Source organism: Ochlerotatus camptorhynchus, unplaced genomic scaffold, assembly GCF_037179485.1.
Source record: "Ochlerotatus camptorhynchus isolate MF236.1 unplaced genomic scaffold, CSIRO-AGI_Acam_v1.1 ptg000022l, whole genome shotgun sequence".
NCBI classification, from domain to species: Eukaryota; Metazoa; Arthropoda; class Insecta; order Diptera; family Culicidae; genus Ochlerotatus; species Ochlerotatus camptorhynchus.
Window position 1 is genome coordinate 5,452,560 of NW_027040514.1, and position 22,594 is coordinate 5,475,153.

General features: G+C 44.0%; 3 protein-coding genes and 1 non-coding gene across 6 annotated transcripts; 1 reads left to right on the forward strand and 3 right to left on the reverse strand.

The window, feature by feature from the left end:
* Positions 1-393: 393 nt before the first annotated feature.
* On the reverse strand, positions 394-2,128 carry LOC135704363 (zinc finger C4H2 domain-containing protein). 3 transcript variants are annotated; one of them, XM_065225811.1, is made up of 5 exons: positions 1,844-2,128; positions 1,612-1,783; positions 1,372-1,553; positions 1,063-1,311; positions 394-886 (listed from the first exon to the last, which is right to left on the reverse strand). In XM_065225811.1, exons 1-5 carry the CDS (start codon positions 1,900-1,902, stop codon positions 754-756), a joined length of 795 nt encoding a protein of 264 aa, XP_065081883.1. In that variant the 5' UTR covers positions 1,903-2,128; the 3' UTR covers positions 394-753. The 3 variants fall into 3 exon arrangements, with proteins under 3 accessions (XP_065081883.1, XP_065081876.1, XP_065081871.1); XM_065225804.1 differs by having other exon boundaries at positions 1,039-1,311; positions 1,375-1,553; positions 1,844-2,119; XM_065225799.1 differs by having other exon boundaries at positions 1,039-1,311; positions 1,844-2,118.
* Positions 2,129-14,768: 12,640 nt separating this feature from the next.
* Positions 14,769-16,322, reverse strand: LOC135704787 (uncharacterized). Its single transcript, XM_065226291.1, has one exon. It carries the CDS (start codon positions 16,320-16,322, stop codon positions 14,769-14,771), a length of 1,554 nt encoding a protein of 517 aa, XP_065082363.1.
* A 2,711-nt stretch (positions 16,323-19,033) lies between these two features.
* Positions 19,034-22,534, reverse strand: LOC135705365 (zinc finger protein 595-like). The gene is made up of 3 exons (XM_065227060.1): positions 22,325-22,534; positions 21,374-21,938; positions 19,034-21,316 (listed from the first exon to the last, which is right to left on the reverse strand). The coding sequence occupies exons 1-3, from the start codon at positions 22,412-22,414 to the stop codon at positions 19,101-19,103; spliced, it is 2,871 nt and encodes a 956-aa protein (XP_065083132.1). The 5' UTR covers positions 22,415-22,534; the 3' UTR covers positions 19,034-19,100.
* TRNAL-CAG (transfer RNA leucine (anticodon CAG)) lies at positions 22,018-22,100 on the forward strand. The gene has a single exon. It is a non-coding gene; the product is annotated as a tRNA-Leu (tRNA).
* Positions 22,535-22,594: the final 60 nt, after the last annotated feature.

Consider the following 22,594-nt stretch of genomic DNA (forward strand, 5'->3'; position numbering starts at 1 on the left):
TATTTTAATAGCTCACTAGCTCACTGATCCACCGACAAACTGACATGACACTTAATTCTGACTTATGCCCGAAAATCGTACCCGTTGTTCTTCAGCCGACCGATTTCCTCCTCAACTTCTTCCTAGTTAGTATTTTAAAATTTTATGGCGAGCTGATAACCAACAAGCTTTACCTATTATAGCAGCATGGTTTCACGTAGGTATAAGACTAATTTGGCATTGCAGCTGGCCTAGACGATGCGAATTCCATCCGTGCTGAACTGACTCTGTGCTTGTCCCTGGCCTTTCTCGATTATTTACTGAACCAGTTTTCTTTGGACACGAAACAAACCACGCATATTCCAATTATAGGATGTTCTTTCGTCCTATTTCATCCGAATACTGCTATTGTGATGCGCTAGAATATTCATGATTATCATTTATTGAAAATTGTTGTTGGCTGATGGCGCACAAACCAGTGTACTCCACGTTCTAGAATTGGCGATTATAGGTATTTGTTATGTGCTTATACTCTAAAAAATAAACTAAACATGCGTATTCGTAAGGGGATAAAATAATGTCATTTGCAGGAATCGACCGACAAATCATCAAAAATGCTAAAAGTACTTGTGCGATTCGCTTTGTAAAATAAAATAATCAGTTCAAACACGCACCACCGGATGGGGTGCGCTTTGGTCATGACGAGAAAATACCCACGAGAAATGCAACTCCGGTTTTCGCTCACTGGCATTAGGTTGCGTGTTCCACAACTTCCTAGTGTTCCTTCTTCTTCGGTTTCTTCGGATTCCGCGAACGACTTTTGGCTTTGCACAGCGGACAGATCGGTGCATTGCGATGGATCTGCTGATGGCACGAGAGACACGACTTCATCGGTGGTGGTTGTTGTCTGTGAAGAGAAAATCTTTAGACGATTGTGAAGAATGCTCGTCGGGGAAAGGCCGAGGCGAGGATAATCAACGGAAGGGTCGTAATTGTTAGCAACTCAAACAGATGGTTAAACCGAAGGCGATAAATGAACTGGAAACGAAAAAAAATCACCTCAGACTGACATTGAAATCAGACCTGAACGTGGGATGGCCGATTCCGATGGACGATGGAGCGGGCTGGAGACGGTTGGTGGGCATTTCCGGTGGTTTGTTGATACGCATGGCTACCGGTGGTGGCGGTAGGAAACCTGGTGGCGCCGAAGGAGGCAAAGCCGTCACCGGACCATCCGGAGGCAACGGATGGTGGGCGGACAGGGCTGGCCTGGCGAAAGCAACCGATGGTGCCGTCATTGATTTGTTTCCTGTGTAGTAGTTTTGGAAGCGGCTGCAATGGAAAAGTACACATATTAGTTCAGGAATCCCCTACAGTTGGGAACATTTTTACTACTCGGGAGAGATAATTGATCCCTCATCCTCGTGCAGTTCCGGTAGTCGTTCCAATCCTAGGTACTCCCGACGCATAGTATCGACTTCCGTTTTCAGTGGGACGTATTCTTCGTGAAAGCGATTTGCCATATTGATGGACCGAATCCGGTTCTCCTCCGCTTGTTTGATGACCGTTTCCATCTGTAAGAAATATCAGAGATTAACCTGCAATTCCGAATTGAAACAACGTTCAACGTACGGCATTAATATCGGCATGGATCTGCCGCAGCTCTTCGACGTGACTCATCTTCTCCTGCATCAGGAGTTCCAACTCCCGGCGATACTCGGAGAGGCACTTTTCCTCTGCATCTCCGTTTTCCACCTCGCGGATTATTTTCAGCTTGACTTTCTCCAGCTGAAGGGTTTTCGAACTGAAAAAAGCGTCATTTTTGTATTCCAAGATAAATTATTCCTGGATTGAGTAATCTTACCGGATATCCTTCATGGCTTCGAGCTTTGCATAAATCGTTCTCTCGTCTACGGCTGTCATCTTTCTTGATTTGGAGTTTTGCACTCAATTTCGTTGATCTACTGCTTCCAATTCACTCTTCCAATTCTTGCACTTGAGTCTAGATCACTAACATGCTATTTTACCACAGTAAAATCCACCAATTTTCACCGGAAATCACGATATTGCCAAGGTATGATGTTCTACGGTGATTGATGCTGCAGAATGTTGTTGATGGGGAAAATGGCCGATTAATCTTCTTTCGCATCCCAGCGGTCACCGTTCACTCTTCGTGATGATGATGGGTGAGTATTTTTCCGCTCTTGCGCTCCGCTCACCGTAGCATTTCTGTTGCTGCTGGTTTTCCACACTGCATCCTCCCCAGCCGAACGCTTTTCATCAGCACGTCGCCCACAATCCAAGAACGGAACGATGGCATACGTAAACAGGCGCTATTCGCACAACAGTCCCATGTGGATAGGAATTCCGCAGGACGTGGGACTGCTATGCGAATAGAGTAACATGTGAGCGGGCCCAGGAGCGAGGTTTGCGTTGGTTGAGAGCGACAATTAGATTATTTTTGTCTCTCTAAAGGTGTATTCAGATCTAAGCGTACATTAGCGGAGCGGAGCAAAATTTGCGTTGGAATGAGAGAGACAACGAGTACTTTTCTCCCTCTCGTATCTTCGCAAAATCTCTCTCCGCGCGTGAAATATCGCTCAGATCTGAATACACCCTTAATTCTAACGCAAATCCCGCTCCGCTCCGCTGATGCACGCTCATGTCTGAATACCGTTTAAGGGTGTATTCACATCTGATTGTGCATTAGCGGATCGGAGCAAAATTTGCGTTAGCATGAGAGAGACAACAGTTGTTAATAGTAATTTTATCCTCGCTTTTATCCCTCTCGTGCCTTCGAAAAATCTGGCCCGCGCGTGATATATCGCTCAGTACGAGAGGGAGAACAGTGTTAGTTGTCTCTCTCATGCCAACGCAAATTTTGCTCCGCTCCGCTAATGTACGCAGATCTGATATTACACGCGCGGAGCAAGATTTTGCGAAGGTACGAGAGGAAGAGAAGTATTAGTTGTCTCTCTCATTTCAATGCAAAATTTGCTCCGCTCAGCTAATACACCTTTAAGGTGTATTCAGATCTGAGCGTACATTAGCGGAGCGGAGCAAAATTTGCGTTGGAATGAGAGAGACAACTAGTACTTTTCTCCCTCTCGTACCTTCGCAAAATCTCTCTCCGCGCGTGAAATATCGCTCAGATCTGAATACACCTTAAAGGATCGCTCTCACATCTACGAATGGACCAGGAATGTTTACAAACAAAAGGAGAGAGCGGTCTGAGACGTGAAAGACGTCAAGTGAAAAGTGATGTGTGAGAAACACTTGATTTCGGAGTCATTTAATGATAAGTGAGAATCGGCAATGAAGATTTCTCAGATTTGTACACTGAAACAAATCAACATGTGCGGTATACACGCTATTTCAAAACTACCCCAATTTGGGTAGCCTTCACCCAGATCTGTCAAAACTGAACCTACCCAAAAATGGGTAAACTGTGTTGGGAGGGACAAGTCGACAAATTAACAACGTTGTTCCCGTAGGGAAACCAAATTTTCAACAGCAGCTGACTAGTTTTCAGCAACGCTCAAACTGTCAACATTTATTATCATTAGCTTACAATTTTTCTTAATATTAGATGTTACTTACAATAAAGTGGTTTCCTTTCCCACTGATAAAGCTTCCTATTCTTCCTCCTACACTCTCTCTGTTAATCCTATTAAATTAATTAATTTTAATTAATGATCACTCATCACTAACGATACGAAACTTACGATTTGCTGTATAATTTGCGCTTGATCCGAACTTCGGTCCAATTACCCTAACGTTGTTGTGCGATATGCTCGACCTATTTGCAGGTGCTATCAAAAACATTCTAGTTACTAAGAATATGTGTATCATACTTTATTTTACTTACAATCTAATCCAACGAGGAATGGTAGATACTTTTTGGGTGAATGTATCCTTTACAGGTATCCACCACGATCGACCGTCGCTGCAGGTAAGTAAACGAGGGTAAATATTTACATTCAATTTCATACACTAACTTAACTCAATTTTATTCTTTTTCGTTTACTTACAGGATTTAGCGATAAATTAGGAACGTTTTTTGTACCTCCTGCGACCAATCTAACACTATTTATATGAGATTTTCGATTTATAACTTTAACCGCGGAACTGAATTGTTTATATTCTAATAATACATCGAGATTATATTTGCGATGGCGAATTATGTTTACCACTCACTATTATCATAGAGGTAACTCTAAGACTAGTAGGTCACGAAGAAACGTGCTCAACTTTTTGGCTCAGCTCTGGTACTCTCTTCGGTCCCAAGCTAATCGATTCACCCCTCGAAACATAGGAAAAACCGATAACCCCCCATTTTATCTGTCAAACTTTCATAGCGAATCAAAACAAATACTGTGTAGTAGTAGAATTTCGACTAGAATGGGGTACGTTAATCGTTTGCTTGGGACCAATAGGCTAGTCAAGTAGTGAACCAATTTAAAATCGTTAGTTTCGTATTGATTGTTGCTATTATCTATATTACTACTACTACCACTACTACTACATACTATCATCATAGAGGTAACTCTAAGACCACTGGGTCTTGAAGAAAATCATTATTATTTTTGGCTCACTCAGTACCAGAACAACGGTCCCAAGCAGTCCCAAGCTATTTCACTCACCCCTGCATGTTCTGCATGAATCCACACACCCCTGATGTTATCTGTCAAACTTTCATAGCGAATCAAAACAAACATAGTGTAGTAATAGAATTTCAACTAGAATAGGGTACGTTAATCGTTTGCTTGGGACCAATAGGCTACTAAAGTGGTGAGCCAATTTAAAATCGTTAGTTTCGTATTGATTGTTGCTATCATCTTGTTTACTTATCTCCATTCCTATTTGTCAACATTTAACGGCAGCACTCAATCTGCAGTACCGTTATGCAGTGTTGCCAGATTCACCTCTGCGGTGTTGCAACAAACGTCGATCGGATTCATGTCGATGTTGTTCATTTGTGAAATTGTAACTCCCAAAACAGTTTACACATTTTTGGGTAGGTTCAGTTTTCGATCAATGCAGATAGGACCTACACGGATAGAAATATCCTTATACCTTTTGGCAAATTTCCATTGCTGATTATTCATAAAATGTATAAGTCAACTAATAAGCAGACGCCTTGCAAAAAGTTAATAAAGATCATGTGTCAAATAATGAAATGTATAAGCGGTCACACATACCTTTTATGCATTCTAATAGGACCTATGTGGTTTGTCTTATGGAATGTATAAGGCTGATGCTTTGGCAAAAATGTATAAGTGAAACACATGAATTAAATAATTGATTTTCGTTTCGTGTAGGGGGGGACGTGCTGTCAAATCAGCCTACTGATCATTCTTGTATGAAACTGGTTCCAAACGTAAACAAACGCTGTAGGTTTCTTATGGCTTGTTTACGTTTGGAACCAGTTATGCGAGGTAGGCGACGATTGTTCGTATTTGACAGCCACCTCCCCCCTTGGATAGGATCTTTTGAAATGTTTATCTAGAGTTGTCCATGGTGGGTATATAAATGGTGATACTGCTTTGTCACTATCCTGTGCTGCACTGGAAGATGCTATTTTCCGCATTGTCCCAGCTCGACGACCTCCGCTAAAGCCTATACATGGTCTAACCCACGCCTACGCGTGCTAAAACGTCAACGCTCTGCCGCCCTCCGAAAGTATTGTAACTCTCGCTCGCCGTACTACAAACGACTGTTCAATTTTGCGAGTCGTAGTTATCGAAATTACAATCGTTTTCTCTATAATCGACACGTGAGACGCACGGAAGCGAACCATCGCACGAATCCGAAAAGTTTTTGGTCGTTTGTCAACTCCAAACGGAAGGAATCCGGGTTGCCTTGTTCCATGTTTCTCGGGAATGACTCGGCTAATAGTGAAAGAGAAAAATGCGACTTGTTTGCTCGTCATTTCAAGCAAGTGTTCCACAATTTCTCCGCTTTGCCAACACATGTGCTGGACGCTACTGTTGGGATGCCACGTGATGTGTTTAGTTTCGTTATTCCGCGCATTTCAGAAGACATGGTGATAGCCGCAACACGCAATCTGAGTTCTCGTTCGCCGTCGGACCTGACGGCATTCCGTCATCAGTTCTAAAACGTTGTGTAGCCAATCTCTGCCTTCCACTTGCGAGGCTATTCAATCTCTCGGCACAGCAATGTGAGTTCCCCTGCAGCTGGAAACTTTTTTAGCTGTTCCCTCTGCACAAAAAAGGAGATAAACGGAATGTCATAAATTATCGTGGAATCACCTCCCTGTGTGCCTGCTCAAAACTGTTCGAGATTATCATAAATGGTGCTCTGTTCGCACGCTGCAAAAATTATATCGATACAGAACAACACGGTTTCTACCCGAAGCGCTCCGTGTCCACGAACCTGGTGCAGTTCACTTCTAACTGTCTGCGATGCATGGATTCAGGATGGCAAGTCGATACTGCGTATATATTTTTTTTTTCGGGAGTTGACCAACTGCAGTCTTAATAGGCTAGCATCTCGGTTGGGCTCTCCATGCGATACACAATACTTTCAGACGACTCGAGCTATGGTGCTCACTAGGTCACTGCAGCATTTAGGCTCGTATTGTGTGTTAGATTACGACCATAAATCCGGAGAACCCCGAGATCTGTGCGCAATCGCCCCTGCAAACAAACACGCCAACAACCGGTCTCCCGCGAACAAAAGAACAATCCTGCAAACAAACTATACCATAACATAGAGGAAATATTCCTCTACCTGTTTGTGTTATTAGTTTTTCCAACCTGAGCCCCAATTCGCGAGAAACCGGCAAATGACGTGCCCATCAAAAGCAACTACGCTCCAACCTCGAAGATCTCCGGAAATATGTGATAAATCATGTAAATGTAAATGGAATACAGTAATGTCCCGATTTCGTCAGCCTCCTTTTTAAAAAATGTATTCCAATGTTCTACAAAACCCATGCCCTCTTTTCGGTAATCTTTTTGAACCTATTGCACCAAAGTATACTTTAAATATCCCTCTTAACGATGAATGAGAAAAAAAAAATAGATTTATGGGTATGTGAAATTATTGAAAGAAAAAAGTCTGAAGCGCGGAGGGGCTGCCAAAATCGCGTCATTACTGTATTTAAAATAAATAAATTCATTCTTACCTTTTTATGGTTGTTTGATTATTAATTGCTATTATTACCTGCTTAAGGCCCACGCACATTAGATCCGGATCGGACGCGTTGCGGCAAAGTGACAGCCAAATGTATTGTCTAACTGTCAAATTTACGTCAACGCAACGCAAACGGATCTAATGTGGGTGGCCCTTTAGAGTTGGCTCCTTTAAAATACTGTGTAGAATTTACCTCATTATTCTTCAGCTGTATCGATTTGCGTTCCTGCGTGGTTGTTGTGATAGAACCACGCTCAGCATATTATCCTGTAGTACGACTTGGGCATGCACCATGCAAGTAGCTCATCTCTCGTCAAGATGATGGGATATGGGGTGATGGTGAAGGGATATAGAAAACGAATAAAAGAACAGAGAGGAAGGTATTAGTATTGGTAACATTAATCCCCCACCCCCCTCACCTACATCCACACCCACCCACACAGACACACACACACACACACACACACACACACACACACACACACACACACACACACACACACACACACACACACACACACACACACACACACACACACACACACACACACACACACACACACACACACACACACACAAACGAAAAAGAAACATAGATGCACAGACAAAAAGAAATAACACATTTAATATTTCTCTCCACAAAACATAGTCACTAAAACACTACCGCCATCTGTCGAGTATCACGTGATGGATAGTACGCTTAACAGATGGCGCTAGTGTGCAGACGTCAAACGCAAGGGAACCGATCGTACGCGCCACAGGTGGCGGCACCCCCAACCAAAAACACTCAAATTGACCGTCAAATGCGTATTCGATGAACAACCTGCGAGTGTTATGTCTGTTTATCTGTGATAGATGGGTTATTAGGAAAGTACAACTACATTATAACTATTAGTGCAATGGATGAACGTTAGTTTCGGGGTCATGTTAGTGTTAGAGTTTTGTTAGTATTGACCCTTATTCAGCCCTGTCGGCCCCTCGAACACTAGTCACAGGCAGTTGTTGACATGTTGACATGCGACACTGTCACTGCTACTATGTTAGAGGTATGACCCGTCAAGTTTCGAAGTGCAAAAAAAAAACTGTTAGAACTTTCTTATAAATTAACTTTACACTCAAAGCTAACTATTTACCTTAGCATTACAAAAGCGAATTTAAAATTACTATTTTATTATATAACTACAATTTACGGCTCCGTGAAATTAACTCGCTTGGTTCGTTCAAATCAATGAACTGAAGAAAAACTAGAATTTGAACAAATTAAAAAAAAAATCATAGCGACACTTGACAAATCATCATCAAGCCCCTCATCCTTGGACAGGGAAGTCGATACTGCGTATATGGATCTAAAAGCTGCATTTGACACGGTGGACCATAATATCTTGCTGGCCAAGCTGGAGATACTTGGCATCTCGTCAACTGCTGTGGATTGGTTCAGATCTTACTTGGTGAATCGCTATGTACATGTCAAGATTGGCGCGTCGGAATCGGATGTTTTCTCAAACAACTCGGGAGTCCCGCAAGGCAGTAACCTAGGACCGCTAGTATTTTCGATCTTTTAAAACGACGTCGCCTTGCTGATACCATCAGGATGCCGCGTTTTCTATGCAGACGATACGAAAATCTACAAAATTATTAAAAGCCTCTCGGACTGCTGGGATCTCCAGAATATGTTAGGTATTTTTGCTGACTGGTGCTCAAGAAATTTGATGAGTCTAAGCATAGAAAAATGTAACATTATTTCCTATCACCGAAAAATCGAACCAATCATGTTTGACTATGTTCTCTACGGACGCTGTCTTGCTCGTGTAGAGCACATAAAGGATCCCGGCGTTACCTTGGACTGCAGACTCACTTTCAGAATCCACTACAATGACATCATCTCCAGAGCTAATCGACAATTGGGCTTTATTTTCAAAATTGCCGACGAGTTTCGTGACTCGCTATGCCTCAGGTCACTTTACTGCTCGCTTGTTCGATCCTTATTGGAGTCAAGTTCAGTTTGGTGCCCTTTCCATGCTAGCTGGATCACTAGAATTGAATCCGTTCAACGCAAGTTTGTGAGATATGCTCTTCGTTTCCTCAACTGGCGTGACCCAACGAACCTGCCTCCATACGAGGAGCGTTGCCGTCTCCTGGGAATCGAGCCATTAGAGGTGAGACGGACGGTCGCTCAAGCTATGTTCGCTGGAAAGCTGCTTACAGGCAACAATCAATACGAAACTAACGATTTTAAATTGGCTCACCACTTTAGTAGCCTATTGGTCCCAAGCAAACGATTAACGTACCCTATTCTAGTCGAAATTCTAGTACTACGCAATGTTTGTTTTGATTCGCTATGAAAGTTTGACAGATAAAATGAGGGGTTATTGGTTTTTCCTATGTTTCGAGGGGTGAATCGATTAGCTTGGGACCGAAGAGAGTACCAGAGCTGAGCCAAAAAGTGGAGCACGTTATATCGGGACCTTCTAGTCTTAGAGTTACCTCTCTGTTACAGGTGACATTGACTGTCCAACACTGCTGTCACAGCTAAATATGTATGCCCCTGAGAGGTCTCTTCGTCAACGCGACTTTCTGTTTTTGGAACCACGGAGCCGGAATTATACACAAAACGAGCCAATTCGAGCAATCAGCCGGCAATTCAACAACTTTTTTTATATGTTCGACTTCAATGTATCAGCTGACGTGTTTCGTCATCGGCTACTTGGCCTTTTCCGTACCGTTGACCCTAACTATTTAGTTTAAGTTTTATTCATTTAGACAATAATTGTCAGTTGAATTTTTAAATAAATAAACAAATAAACTATATAGGCGAGGAGGTCGCGGGGGGGAAAGTGCGGTTTTAGAGCAAATTGTAAACAAAATCCTAACACCTATATGTAGTCACCTTCGAGTTGTCAGGGCTCGCTTTCTTTAAGGTGATACGGCACGTCATCCAACAATGGCTGTTCCTACAATCATTAAATAAACGTGTTTTGGTATGCGTACGAAAGACATCTTCCTACAAAACAGTAAATTACTAATTACATACCTTAAAAATGGGCCTGAATTGTATGAATAAGATCTGGATACATATTTTGATACTTTTCCACCAAAATATTGCCAGTTCCTTCACGCATTGATAATATTTACATTAAAATGTACGATCGGTCGATTTTGTTCTGCCCAGGGCATCAAATTTCAATAACTGTTTTCACTAGTTTTCACTTCTCAGAACCACACTAAAAACAATTACGACACGTGCTTCTACAAGCACTTTCAAGTTAATTAACTTTTAAAGACGATATTTACTTAAATAATATCATTTGCATCGTTAAAAACGCGAGCCGCGAATAATTTTGCAAGCTGAAACTGTTTTGTTTACCTTTTTTCTACACACCGCATTGCGAAGGTGTGTGTACGAATCATCTATCATCGTATCGAGTGTAGTCGATTTAATTGAATCAAATTGTGTAAAAACAATGCTTTTATTGCTTTTTAATGTGCTTAAAATGTGTTCAATTTAGAAATCATCACTAATAAATGTTTAAAACAATTTCTTATTTTGTTTCTCAAGACAAAAAATGAAAGTAAATAAATTTAGAAATCTTCTATAGAAAACATATGTGTCGTTCTGGGTGCACTGCTCGAAGCAATCAGCTGATACGCAAAAGGCGGAAAAAGGATGATTCTAAAACAAAAACATACACGATAAGAAAAAATATCCAACGGCCAGTTCATTTTTGCCTACTTTTGACTTTGAGTATAATCATATACACCTACTTTTGGGTACAACTAACTATTTTTGGGTAGAAGAGAATTGTCAATTCCATACTAATTGAACACAAGTAAATGAAAACTCTTCGACCCACATTACCTACTTTTGGCTTCCTGCAATATAGTGGCGAGATTTGTGAAAATGAGTCACTTTGGGATCTTTTTTCTTACCGTGTACCCGCAGGTTTGAGCTCTGGAATCACTTTTGGACAGGTCGTATGTAACAAAAGTGTACAAAGTGTGATGTTGAATCAATTAACTACTATGATGACTTGACTCAGTTGGTCTTGGTGGCTAGGCGCATAATTATTTTCTTTATAGGAAGGGGTGTCCTGGGAAGTGGTAGGTCGATAATATTGGCAAATTGAATAGAAATGTAGTGATAGTTTCAATATTGGATGATAAAGAGAAATCTTCATCGCTTTAAAAATCACGAAGGTTGAAACTAACAATAATATGGACATAACTTATTCTTTACCTTTCTAATTTTTTTAATTAACATTTACACATTCGACCCTGATAATAGCGAACTCTAGAAGCTATGTTTACGGTAGTTGCGATAGTGCATGATGTACACTCACACCACTACAGCATCAATGATAAGCAATTCACTGACACATAGAAAGGATAGAAAAAAAGCAAAAAAAGCGTGATGTATCGTATCTAATATTTGAATTCAAGACCAACAATTGAAAAGGTCTCAACTCCATTTTGTAAACAAACATTGTAAGGCCATTTTCTCGCGATCCGAAACCTACAATCGCAAACCTAAAACAAAATCGAGTAGAGCAGAATTTCCCATACCTGTTCCTTTTGTTGGTTTGCGTTGGCGGACTTCAGTTCTCGACAAAATGGCCTATGTCTCTTCTATTTAGTAAAGTGGACTGTAAATTTCTTCGAGAAAGCTACTTTTTTCGGACCTTAAAAGAAACGCGTCCGATTCACTGTAGCGTCAAAAACAACTCCCTTTATTGCGTCGAAATAAAAGCAAAATAAGAAAAAATACATGTGTTTGTGTTACTGCGATACAAGGCATCGAGAGAAGAAATATGATAGGGGTGCTCAAAATATCGACAAACATCCTCCCCGGCGTTGAAACTCCTTTCAATCTTCGTTATCCACGTCCAATGGAAGTAGACATATCTCTGTCACTGCTCGTTTATACTCTCCTTTGGTTGTCCTCAACGACACGACACGTGTCACTCCATCAGGTCCGGGATGAAGAGCGATGATCCACCCAAGCTGCCAATGTAACGGTGGCGCATTTCGATCCACGACGAGTACAAGAGCGCCTAACGGAATGCTTTTATGCTTCAACCATTTCGATCTATTCTGCAGTTCTGGCAAACATTCTGCTGTCCATCGCTTCCAGAAGTGCTGCAACATGGTTTGGACAAGCTGCCAGCGGGATAGTGTAGATTCACGGAGATTCAGATACGACGGCTCAGCGACAGCTTGCATTTCTTGCCCAATCAGGAAATGGGCCGGTGTGATTGCGGTAAAGTCGCTCGGATCATCTGAGCACGGTGCAAGTGGCCGCGAATTCAGGACAGCTTCAACCTGAGTCAGAGTGGTTTAAAGCTCCTCGTAGGACAACTTTCGATCTCCAACAATTCGTGTGAGGTGGAACTTTACTTGTTTCACCCCCACCTCCCAAATCCCACCGAAGTGGGGGCTTCGTGGTGGTATGAATGACCATTCAAACCCTAGACTGGTGCAAAATTCAGCGATCTTCCGAGCCTCCTGCTGGTTCTTAAACATCTCTGCAAGTCTGTGGAGCTCGTTTTGTGCACCCTGGAAATTCGTCGCGTTATCCGAATACATTTTGCAAGGAACTCCCCGCCGGCTGGTGAACCGCCGAAGTGCGGCGAGGAAGGCTTCTGTCGTCAAAACAGAGACGAGTTCGATGTGTATAGCACGAGTAAGCATACACATAAACAAGCAAATGTAAGACTTGAGATCAACGGCTTCCGTCCCACAGACGTAGATTTGAGTAGAAACGGTCCAGCAAAGTCAACACCAGTGTTCGCAAAGGCTGGTGCAGGTCGTACGCGATAAGAAGGTAGGTCACCCATCAGTTGTACTGTCTTCATAGGACTGGTCTTAAAGCACGTAGTGCAGTTTCGAATTATCTTCCGAATCGTAGCCTTGACATTCAGCGGCCAGAACTGTTGTCGGATGATCGCTAGAAGACCCTTTTGTCCAATTTGGAGGTTAATTCGATGACGATTTCTCACGAGTGCTTCCGTAACCGGATGCTTCGCCGGAAGTAACATTTGATGACGACTGTCATACGGAATGAAAGCGTGCTTAATTCGTCCTCCCACTCTCAGAATTCCTTCGACTGGATCTAGGAACGCCTTGAGACCGCATAGACGATGCTTAGACTTGCTATCCTTAAGGCTCGAATCTCCGGTTGAAAAGTCTCTTGCTGGACCAATCGCACCACCAATTTAACAGCCTGTTGCCTTTCTGATGAATTCAGTGGCCCCTTTACTATTATCTTTCGTTTCGAAATGATGTAGTTAGCAAACCTAACAACGTAGGCCATGGATTGTAGCATTTTTTCAAAACTACTCAATGTATCAAACATCTTTATTCGTTTCTGTGTTGCGGCCGTGACAGCTAGACTGACTCCGGAGCACAATTCTGGTAACTCTTCGTCCGGAAGTTCTGGTTCCTCTGCAGCTTCAACGGATATTGTTCTCAGCATCGGTGGTCCTTTCCACCAAATCTCATTCTTGTTCATTTCTCGGGGACGCTGCCCGCGAGATATGAAATCGGCAGGATTCTCGTTTGTTGAAATGTAACGCCACTGGAAGTGGCTGGTAAGCTTCTGTATCTCCGAAACCCTATTGGAGACGTAGATCTGTAGACTTTTCAGCGGTTTCTTAATCCAGCAATACACAATCTTCGAATCAGTCCAGAGGTTCACAGATTCAATTTGTAGGTCGATGGCATGCAAAACTTTATCGGTCAGCCTTGACAACAGTACAGCTGCAAGAAGTTCACCGCGAGGCGTCGTGATGGTCTTAGTTTTTCCGAACTTTCGAGGTAGAATTCGTGATTTGCTGGAGATCAAGTGCATCGTAGCCACTGCGTGGGGATGAATCACACGTGTGTACACACAAGCCCCGTAGGCTTGATCTGACGCATAGGAAAAGCCATGCAATTCCACTTTCAACGCATCGTCTGATGAAATCCATCTAGGAACTTGCATCTCGTTCAGCTGCACAAGCTCGTTCCGGAAAGAACGCCAAATTTGGAGCAAATCCTGTGGGACCGGGTCATCTCAATCTGTCTGCAGCATTGAAACCTCTCGCAGTATCAGCTTGGCCGTCGTAATTACGGGTCCAATCAGTCCGAGCGGGACAAATATTTTTGCCACCTCGTTCAGAATCTTTCTTCTAGTAGAAGCTCCCGGATCGCCTTCAGTAACGCTATACGAAAACCAATCCTTTCTTGGGTTCCACACTACGCCCAAAGTCTTTACAACAGCGTTCGAGTTGTCTCCGATAACTTCGAAAGTGACTCCTCGAAGCTCTTCAGGAATGCAATTCATAATTTCTTCGGCATTCGAACACCATTTGTGCGCTCCAAAACAACCTTTACCTAGAATATCATTAACATCCTGCTGTAGCTTGCAAACTTCCGGTAGTGAATCCGCTCCCGCCAAAATATCATCCATGTAAGCGCCCTTCTTGATCGCGCGCGCTGCTTCGGGGAAATCTTTTTGATAGTCTTCCGCAATCTGGTTCAACACCATCGTAGCTTGGAACGGAGACGATGTCAACCCGTAAGTCACAGTCTGAAGCTCCCTTACAGTCAATAATTCATCACGCTGCTTTCTATACAGAAACAGCTGATATTTCCCGTCAGATAGACCCGTCAAATACGACTCTCAACTTTGTTGTCGTACTCGTCGGTTTCAATATGCAATGATGCGGCAAGTAGAACACAGACCCCGGTTTCTCAGTTTTGTCAATCTCAACCACTCGCAGGTGGCCAAGCCGTTCGTATTCATCGATAAAATCACAATACTGTTGTTTCAGCTCTGGTTGCTTATCGAGTCGCCGTTCAAGGTTCAGGAACCTTTGAGTTGCCATCTCCCGGGAATCACCCAATTCGTTTTTCTTGTCATTGAATGGGTGTCGAACGAAGTATCTTCCATCCTTGTTTCGCACATGAGTACACTTGAAGTGCTCCAAGCAGTCCTGGTCGGATTTCGAAAAGGAAGTACGATTCACATCGCAAGCTTCCAAGCGGTAGAAGTTTTTCAATATGTCTTCGAGTCGCTCATCTCCAGCGATCAGGCAGAGTGAACGAGCAATAACTGGACTTTCCTTGGCAAGAACTCCTCCAGCTATCCATCCAAATTCAGTCTTCGTAAACACTGGAAGATTTGGTGCGAGACGAATTCGGTCATTCTGGACTAGGTCCCAAAAGATTTCAGCACCGATTAGCATATCGATGCGTCCTCGTTTGTTGAATGCTGGATCGGCCAACTCGATTCCCTCAGGCATTGGCCAATTCGAGACATCGAAAGATTTCACCGGAACGTCACCGGTGATTCGTGGTGCTATCAAAAACTCCAATTCGGCTGCAAATGCTCCATTACGAGATTTCACTGTAGTGCGAATCATGTTCCGAAGGCGAATATTGGAACCGTTTAATCCGCTAACCAAGTAATCAATGGGTTGCTTCTGCTGTGACAGCAGATTCGCAAACCGTTCAGTAACGAAATGTAGCTGTGAGGCCGAATCCAACAACACTCGGCAGGGATAATGTGCACTGCTGCCACCATTGACCATTACCACAGCGGTAGAAAGAAGCGTCTGTTTCGAAGGGATGGCTGCGCTGACACACAAGGTGGTAGCAGATTCTAGTTGAACAGCATCTGGTTTCTTACTGGAGCTCGGTGCTGCTTTCGATTCATCGTTCACGTTTGTTGTCGATTCCACCGGTACGCGGTTCGGAACACTTCCACTGTGTAGCAATGTGTGATGACGTTTGCCACAATCGCGACAATTGTGCGATGAAGAGCACCCACTCGTACGATGCCCCCTTTGTGAGCAATTAAAGCAAGATCCCCACTTTTTCAAGGAACTGTATTTTTCACTCACATTCAGTTCTTTAAACTTGTCACACTTCCAGAGTTCGTGATTGTTCTTGCACATCACACACTTCAATTCATGTTTGTGTTCATTCGTAGCCACTAGTGTGTGGCATTTGTTCACTGGTTTCACTTTTGCACTTTCCACTAACGGCTTCGTGTTGATGTTAATCTTCTCCATAATCCTGAACTGCTCTTGCAGAAACTCGATCGTCGCTTCGTAGTTCGGGTATACACCCTTTTTCTGCCGACCTTCCCATGCCCTTGTCCAACTTCGACGAGATCTGGTGAAGCAGCATTTGCTCTCCAAGCCCATTGACTGGTAGCACCAGATTCTTGAGTGCCTCCACATTCTTGGTGCAGGTATCAATCAACTTTCATTTCAGATTAATCAGCGCCTGAATATGCTTGTCCATGATCAGACGTTTATCCTCGTATCTTTCAGTGAGAAACTTCCACGCGGCTGCGTAATCATTATTATTCACGATATCTTGATCGATGATACCCGCTGCCGATCCCACGAGAGTATTTCGCAGGTGAAACAGCTTGATTGCTGGTTCCTCCTGCTGATATCGATTCATAATAGTAGTGAACATCGATTTGAACGAAAACCACTTCTCATAGGATCCGTCGAAAGTTGGTAGAGGCGCTTGGAGAGGAGGTAAATAGGGCTGGGCTGGCATAACAATTGAAGAACTGACTACTGGCATCAACGGTTTTGCAGCATCGTTCGTTGCTGCCTCCAGTAGCATATTCAAGCGAATTACCAAATCGTTATGCAACGATTCGAAATCGATGTACCGATCTTCTTGCTCGGCTCTTCGTTCATCAGAGAGGGTTAGTGCGTAAATTTTGTTTTGCAAGTCATTGTACTCGCTATAGCAAGTTTCCATTGTCTTCAAGTGCAGTCGAAGGAAATGCACATTGCTAATGTTCGGGTTCGGCTCATCTTCATCGAGCACTAACGAATTCTTCACACGAGTGAGCTTCCCTTTCACTGCCCCCCTCTGATGAACCAACACTTTGAACTGTTCTTCCGTTTGGATAGCTTCTTCTTTTTTCTTCTGAAGGAGCTTTTGCTCCTCAACCGTAAGCTTCTTCGGCGTGTTGACCATGAATTCCTCTTCACATAAGGTCAAACTCACGCTAACACTCCCGAACACAGCTAGAGTTTTCAGAGAACGAGCGTGCCATGCGCAAAATGGCGGCTAGCACCCCGCTACACTCGACCGATCGGCGACGGACGAATCGACAGTGAGCATGCATAAGGGCGAATACGCGATGATCGATTCTCTTCATCGACTTTCTCTTTGCATTGCTACAGCTAAGCGAAACAATTTTCTAGAATTTGTTCAATGCAGAGTAGTAACAGGTTGTATTGGCTATCAAAAGCAACAGCAAACGCACCGAGAAATGTTAAATCTAGCGAGTTATTAACAAAAGAGAAAATCGACGAAGAGAATCGATCATCGCGTATAGGCCCTTATGCATGCTCACTGTCGGAATGTTCGCAAAATTTCACCCGAAATGACAGTTTTTCGCGGTGAAAGCACATCTACACTGGTTTTCTATGAAAATTCGGCTCAAGAAGGACCACAATGTCTCTTCTATTTAGTAAAGTGGACTGTAAATTTCTTCGAGAAAGCTTTCGGACCTTAAAAGAAACGCGTCCGATTCACTGTAGCGTCAAAAACAACTCGCTTTATTGCGTCGAAATAAAAGCAAAATAAGAAAAAATACATGTGTTTGTATGTGTGTTACTGCGATACAAGGCATCGAGAGAAGAAATATGATAGGGGTGCTCAAAATATTGACAAACAGTCTACAACAACCCTTGTTTACAAAATAAAATTGAGGCCTTTTAAATTGTTGGTCTTGAATTAGCATCTTCAAATATGTAAATCGTTAACTTAACGCAGAAGTAATACAAACAAAATAGATAAATTAATTTAGTTACGTTTTAAATTCTATACACAAACAATTACGATCCAGAATTAACAAAAATTGTCAAGATTCAAGATCCTGATCTTAGAAAACTTTTCAAGATTATGGAGCTGGATTCGAAATTCTAAGAGAAATGTTCGAGACATCGGATTTTGAATATTTATTAATAACAATTATATGTTAAAGTTCCAATCAAATTCCCGGTTGTTTTCCTTATTCCCTGTTTTCCACTAACATAAATTCCTTTCCTATGGCGTGTGGAGTGTCTGTCAAACTACCAATCTTTCCCTTTGCCGATATTCCTAAGCACGTGTCCGGCGCCGTTATTGTTGTAATTGTAATTGTTCAGTGTATAGGCTGTGCCAACCCCTAAGTTGGCTTATCTAGGGACTAACCCCCTAGTCTATACACCTACTGTCCTTCCCGTTGCACTCGTCAGCTCGTACGATACTCTAGACACACATGGGTGGTCGTATCCGCTTCCTCCCCTGGGTAGGCTCGTGACCGTCCAGGTTCTGGTACATTAACTTATATCTATGCATGGTAATTATACTTTACAACTCACCTTTTGATTATAAATGTCGATAATGCTGAAACTATGTGAAGGTTAGTGATCATTATTAGGTGTGTGCTGCAATGGAGTAGTAATTGAAGGAAATGAGGTTTTCATGTGGCTCAAATAAACCCATACCCCACTCACTTGGCCAGGCTTCGGAATCGTCCAGTGGGCAGTGCGCTCTACACTCCAAGTTCCCTTTCTTTCAAATTCGCCCCAAATTTGATATTTTAACCCTTTGAGTGATGATTAATCACAATGAAAGATTGTGACAGAGCACGGACTTGAGGTTACTAGAGTATTAAATAATCTAGGTCCTATTTAGGATTATATCTGAAAAATCCAAATCTGGCCAACGCCCACCGTTATTGTTCTTGAAAATACAGATTCACCACAATTAGTACACAGATACTGGTTTGCTGATCCGAAGCCCCATTCTTTGGGTTCTTTGTGCTTATTTCTATGGACGGTCATCAATGTTCACGCTCAAACTGCAAGGAATTTTCGAAGACAAATCATCTCTCAACACTTCCGTGTGCTACACAATCGATTTCACAACTATCGAACTACATATTAACATAGTGCTATTCAAATTCAACCCACACTTACCTCATCCTCGCGCTGATCGGCCATTAAGCCTTCCTCCGAGTCATCATCGCCCATGGTTCCGGGGCCTTCTTCGTCCACCAGCATCTCGTGCCCGGCTAGTTCCTTATCCTCATCCTTGTGCATCTTGGACATATGGAACCGTAGCGTTTTCATCATTACAAACTTTTGCGGACAGTAGCGACACGGGAACCGGATGCCATCGTTCTTGTGCTGTCTCAGGTGCCGGTCCAGGTGCTTCTTGTCCTTGATACAAGTGTAGCACTTGGGACATTCGAACATGTGGGGATTGTCGTGAATCCGAATATGGCTCTTCATCTTAGCCTCCGTGGGGAACAATTTGTCGCACACTGGACAGTGCGCTTCCGATTCGTGCATCCGCTTCATGTGCAACCGGTAGTGCCGATTTGTGGCAAAGTGGCGCTGACAGGGAGCACAGCTGTGCTCCGTTTCTCCGGTGTGAGATTTGATGTGCAATTCGAGCTTCTTCGGATCACGGCATACGCGGTTGCAGATGTGACAGCGGAAAATGTTTCCTTCGCGCTCGTGTCGAGCCATGTGCACCCGCAGTCGGTAGGCTTGCGTGAAACTGTGGCCACACAGGTCACAAACCACCATCTGATCTTCCGAGTGACTTCGCAAGTGCAGCTTTAATCCCTCCGCCGAAACCAGCACCTTATCGCACACCGTACACTGGAACTTGCTCTCATTGGTGTGAATGTTGAACACGTGGCGCTTGAGGGTGATTCGGAAGTTGAACTCCTTGCCGCAGATGTCGCAGATATAGTGCCCAGGCAAGTTGGAATGGTGCTGCTTCTGTGGTCTACGGTGTCTCATCAAGTGCGAGGCCAGTTGCTTCCGAGTGGGGAATCCCTTGCCACACAGGTCGCACATGTGGTTCTTAGCGTCCGAGTGGACACTCTTCAGGTGCGTATCGAGCAGCAGTTGGGAATTAAACGTTTCCGTACAGTTGGGACAATTGTACAGGGTTACTCGCTGATGACCGCGCTGGTGGTTTCTCAGCGCTGCTGGCGTTGCAAAAGAGGCATTGCAAATGTTACACTGCATCGAGTCATCGTCGGGATGAGTTGATCTGCGGTGTTGAAGTAGTTCGTCGGAATTCGGAAATCTCAAGTAGCACGTCCGACATTCGATTCCGGGCAGCTTGAAGAGCTGATGGTCATCTTTGCGGTGCTGCATCAGCTCACTTTGCGAATCGAAGGTTCGTTTACAGATTCGACAGCAGACCTTACCGTGCACGGGCCGGTGCGCTGTTAGGGCACCTTTCGTCGTGAACTCCTCGTCGCATTCCTGGCATTTGAATGTCACCACCGCCTTCTCCACCAGATGCGTCTTTCTGTGATTCATTAGATTGTGATTTCGTTTGAACTTCATGCCACACTGCTCGCACTCCCATCGGCGCTCATTCGTGTGGGATATTCTGTGCTCCCGTAACGCGGCATTGCTGTCGTATGTGCTGCCGCATTCCAGGCAGATGAAGTTCTTGGCCACCTTCTCGTGAACTCGTCGTTTGTGTTTGGCCAAAACTGAATGCGAGGTGAACTTTTCCTTGCAGATTTCACAGCTGAAACCTTCCTCCGTATGACCTTTCATGTGACGCTTCCAGGAGCTCTTGGTAGACAGTTTGATTTTGCATACCTTGCAGGGGAACTTAATTCCTGAATGAACCATTCGTATGTGCTCCTGAAGGTTCCCATTGGTCATGTAGGTCTTTCCGCAATCAGTACATCGGAATGGTCGGTCCCGGTCATCATGCTTCTGGGCCATGTGGCGATCCAGAAGCTCCTGAACGAGAAATCCTTCGTCGCACAGGTTACAGGCGAGAATGATGGAGCCATCAGCTTCGCCGGGGACTTTCCGGGAGGGAGTTTTTACCTGTTTCTTATTGCGAGCTTTCGGTGTGCTCTTCCTCTTGCGTTTGGCGCGTTCATACTCCGAGTCTGAGTCGGAACTTGGAGAGGAGGAGGAAGAAGAATTAGATGAAGACGAACTCGAATCGCTGGAGTTGGACTCATCGCTTCCTTCCTCTTCATCCTGTTCAACCTTAATCTGCACCTCGGGTAGGGGTAGTTCCTGTGTGTGCAACGTGTCCATCGGATCTTGCAAATCTTCAATTGGGACTTTTGAGTCTATTGGATCGTGCAGTCCTAGCTTACTTCCACTGGATGTTGACGGTTCCGTTCCTAGAATATTCAGAATATCTTAACAAGTGCAACGATTACAGAAACCCTACAACTCACCCATCCATCCTACTTCCAGCGATTCAGCGTGGCGTATCATGTGCTTCTCCAAACTGTCCGCTTTGTGGAACATTTTCCCGCACTCGTCACACTTGAACGCCGGATGTTTCCAGTGCAGCATCCCAACGTGCTTCTTGAATTTTTCCTTATTCCACCGGGTAACCGCTCCGAACTCCGCATCGCAAGCCGAGCACGTCAAGCATCCATCTTTGACGATGTAGATCACCGGCGTCACAGCACCTCCATCGTCATCCTCATCACCTTCGGCACTGTAATTACCGCCGTACTCCTTGTTCAGCGCTTCCAACAGATGCTTCCGCAGTAAATCGACCCGTTCGAAGGTTCGATTGCAGTGGTTGCATCGGATTTCCCGTTTTCCGCCGCATGCCCGTCCTCCGTTGACGTGCTTTACCATGTGTCGCCGCAACGCCGGCATATTCGGATACGCTCGACGCTTCTCCATCGGACAGGCGGCACACTGATATCCATCCTGTACGATCAGATAGTCGATCGTATCGAACATCGACTGCAGGCCGTGCGCCGGCAGCATCGGCGGGGGCGATGGCTGAGAATAGAAGAACAATCATCGGTACCATTAGAGTTCAATGATGAAAATGCGTTCCCGGACCGCCGCCACCCAACAAGTCAGGATGGCCGAGCGGTCTAAGGCGCTACGTTCAGGTCGTAGTCTTCTCTGAAGGCGTGGGTTCGAATCCCACTTCTGACAAAATACACTTTTTGGCATTATTTTACTCCACATATTGTTCCGAATCAAGCAAAACCCCAACTACCGCTAAAATGTAAATCTAATGGAGAACCTTTTCCAGCATCCTTTCAACCTCGGATTAAGCTTGGAGGTTTACAATGAAAATCAAAGATGCACTGACGTCAGACGATCAACAAACCAACTGGTATTTTTTCACGCATTAAAAATCGTTCCAAAACACTCACCTGGGCCTCAACGTCCACCGGCTCGCTGCCACTGTCGGCTTGATCTTCCACTTTTTCATGTTTAATCGCTGTTTCAGTGTCAGAGTCCATTGTTTTAGAGGAAAATTACTTTTTGCAATTTTTCATGTGAAGCCACTCGTTTTTCTTCACATGAAAAGTGCTGCGGCAGCTGCCACTCGATCCGCTCCGCTCGTGGTTATAGAAACTCACCTAATAGACGTGCTGATGTATTCAAACGGACTGTCAAATCGTATGGAAATGCTCGTTTGG

Bases quoted from the DNA above. Each gene is read 5' to 3' on its own strand.
- LOC135704363 (XM_065225799.1), bottom strand. From the start codon at position 1,902: ATGACAGCCGTAGACGAGAGAACGATTTATGCAAAGCTCGAAGCCATG. The intron at 1,554-1,611 runs GTACGTTGAACG...TATTTCTTACAG, and splicing joins TCCATGCCGATATTAATGCC to ATGGAAACGGTCATCAAACA. The intron at 887-1,038 runs GTGATTTTTTTT...TTCTCTTCACAG, and splicing joins GATTTCAATGTCAGTCTGAG to ACAACAACCACCACCGATGA.
- LOC135704787 (XM_065226291.1), bottom strand. From the start codon at position 16,322: ATGGGCTTGGAGAGCAAATGCTGCTTCACCAGATCTCGTCGAAGTTGG.
- LOC135705365 (XM_065227060.1), bottom strand. From the start codon at position 22,414: ATGGACTCTGACACTGAAACAGCGATTAAACATGAAAAAGTGGAAGAT. The intron at 21,939-22,324 runs GTGAGTGTTTTG...TTCTATTCTCAG, and splicing joins CGGTGGACGTTGAGGCCCAG to CCATCGCCCCCGCCGATGCT. The intron at 21,317-21,373 runs GTGAGTTGTAGG...TGAATATTCTAG, and splicing joins GCTGGAAGTAGGATGGATGG to GAACGGAACCGTCAACATCC.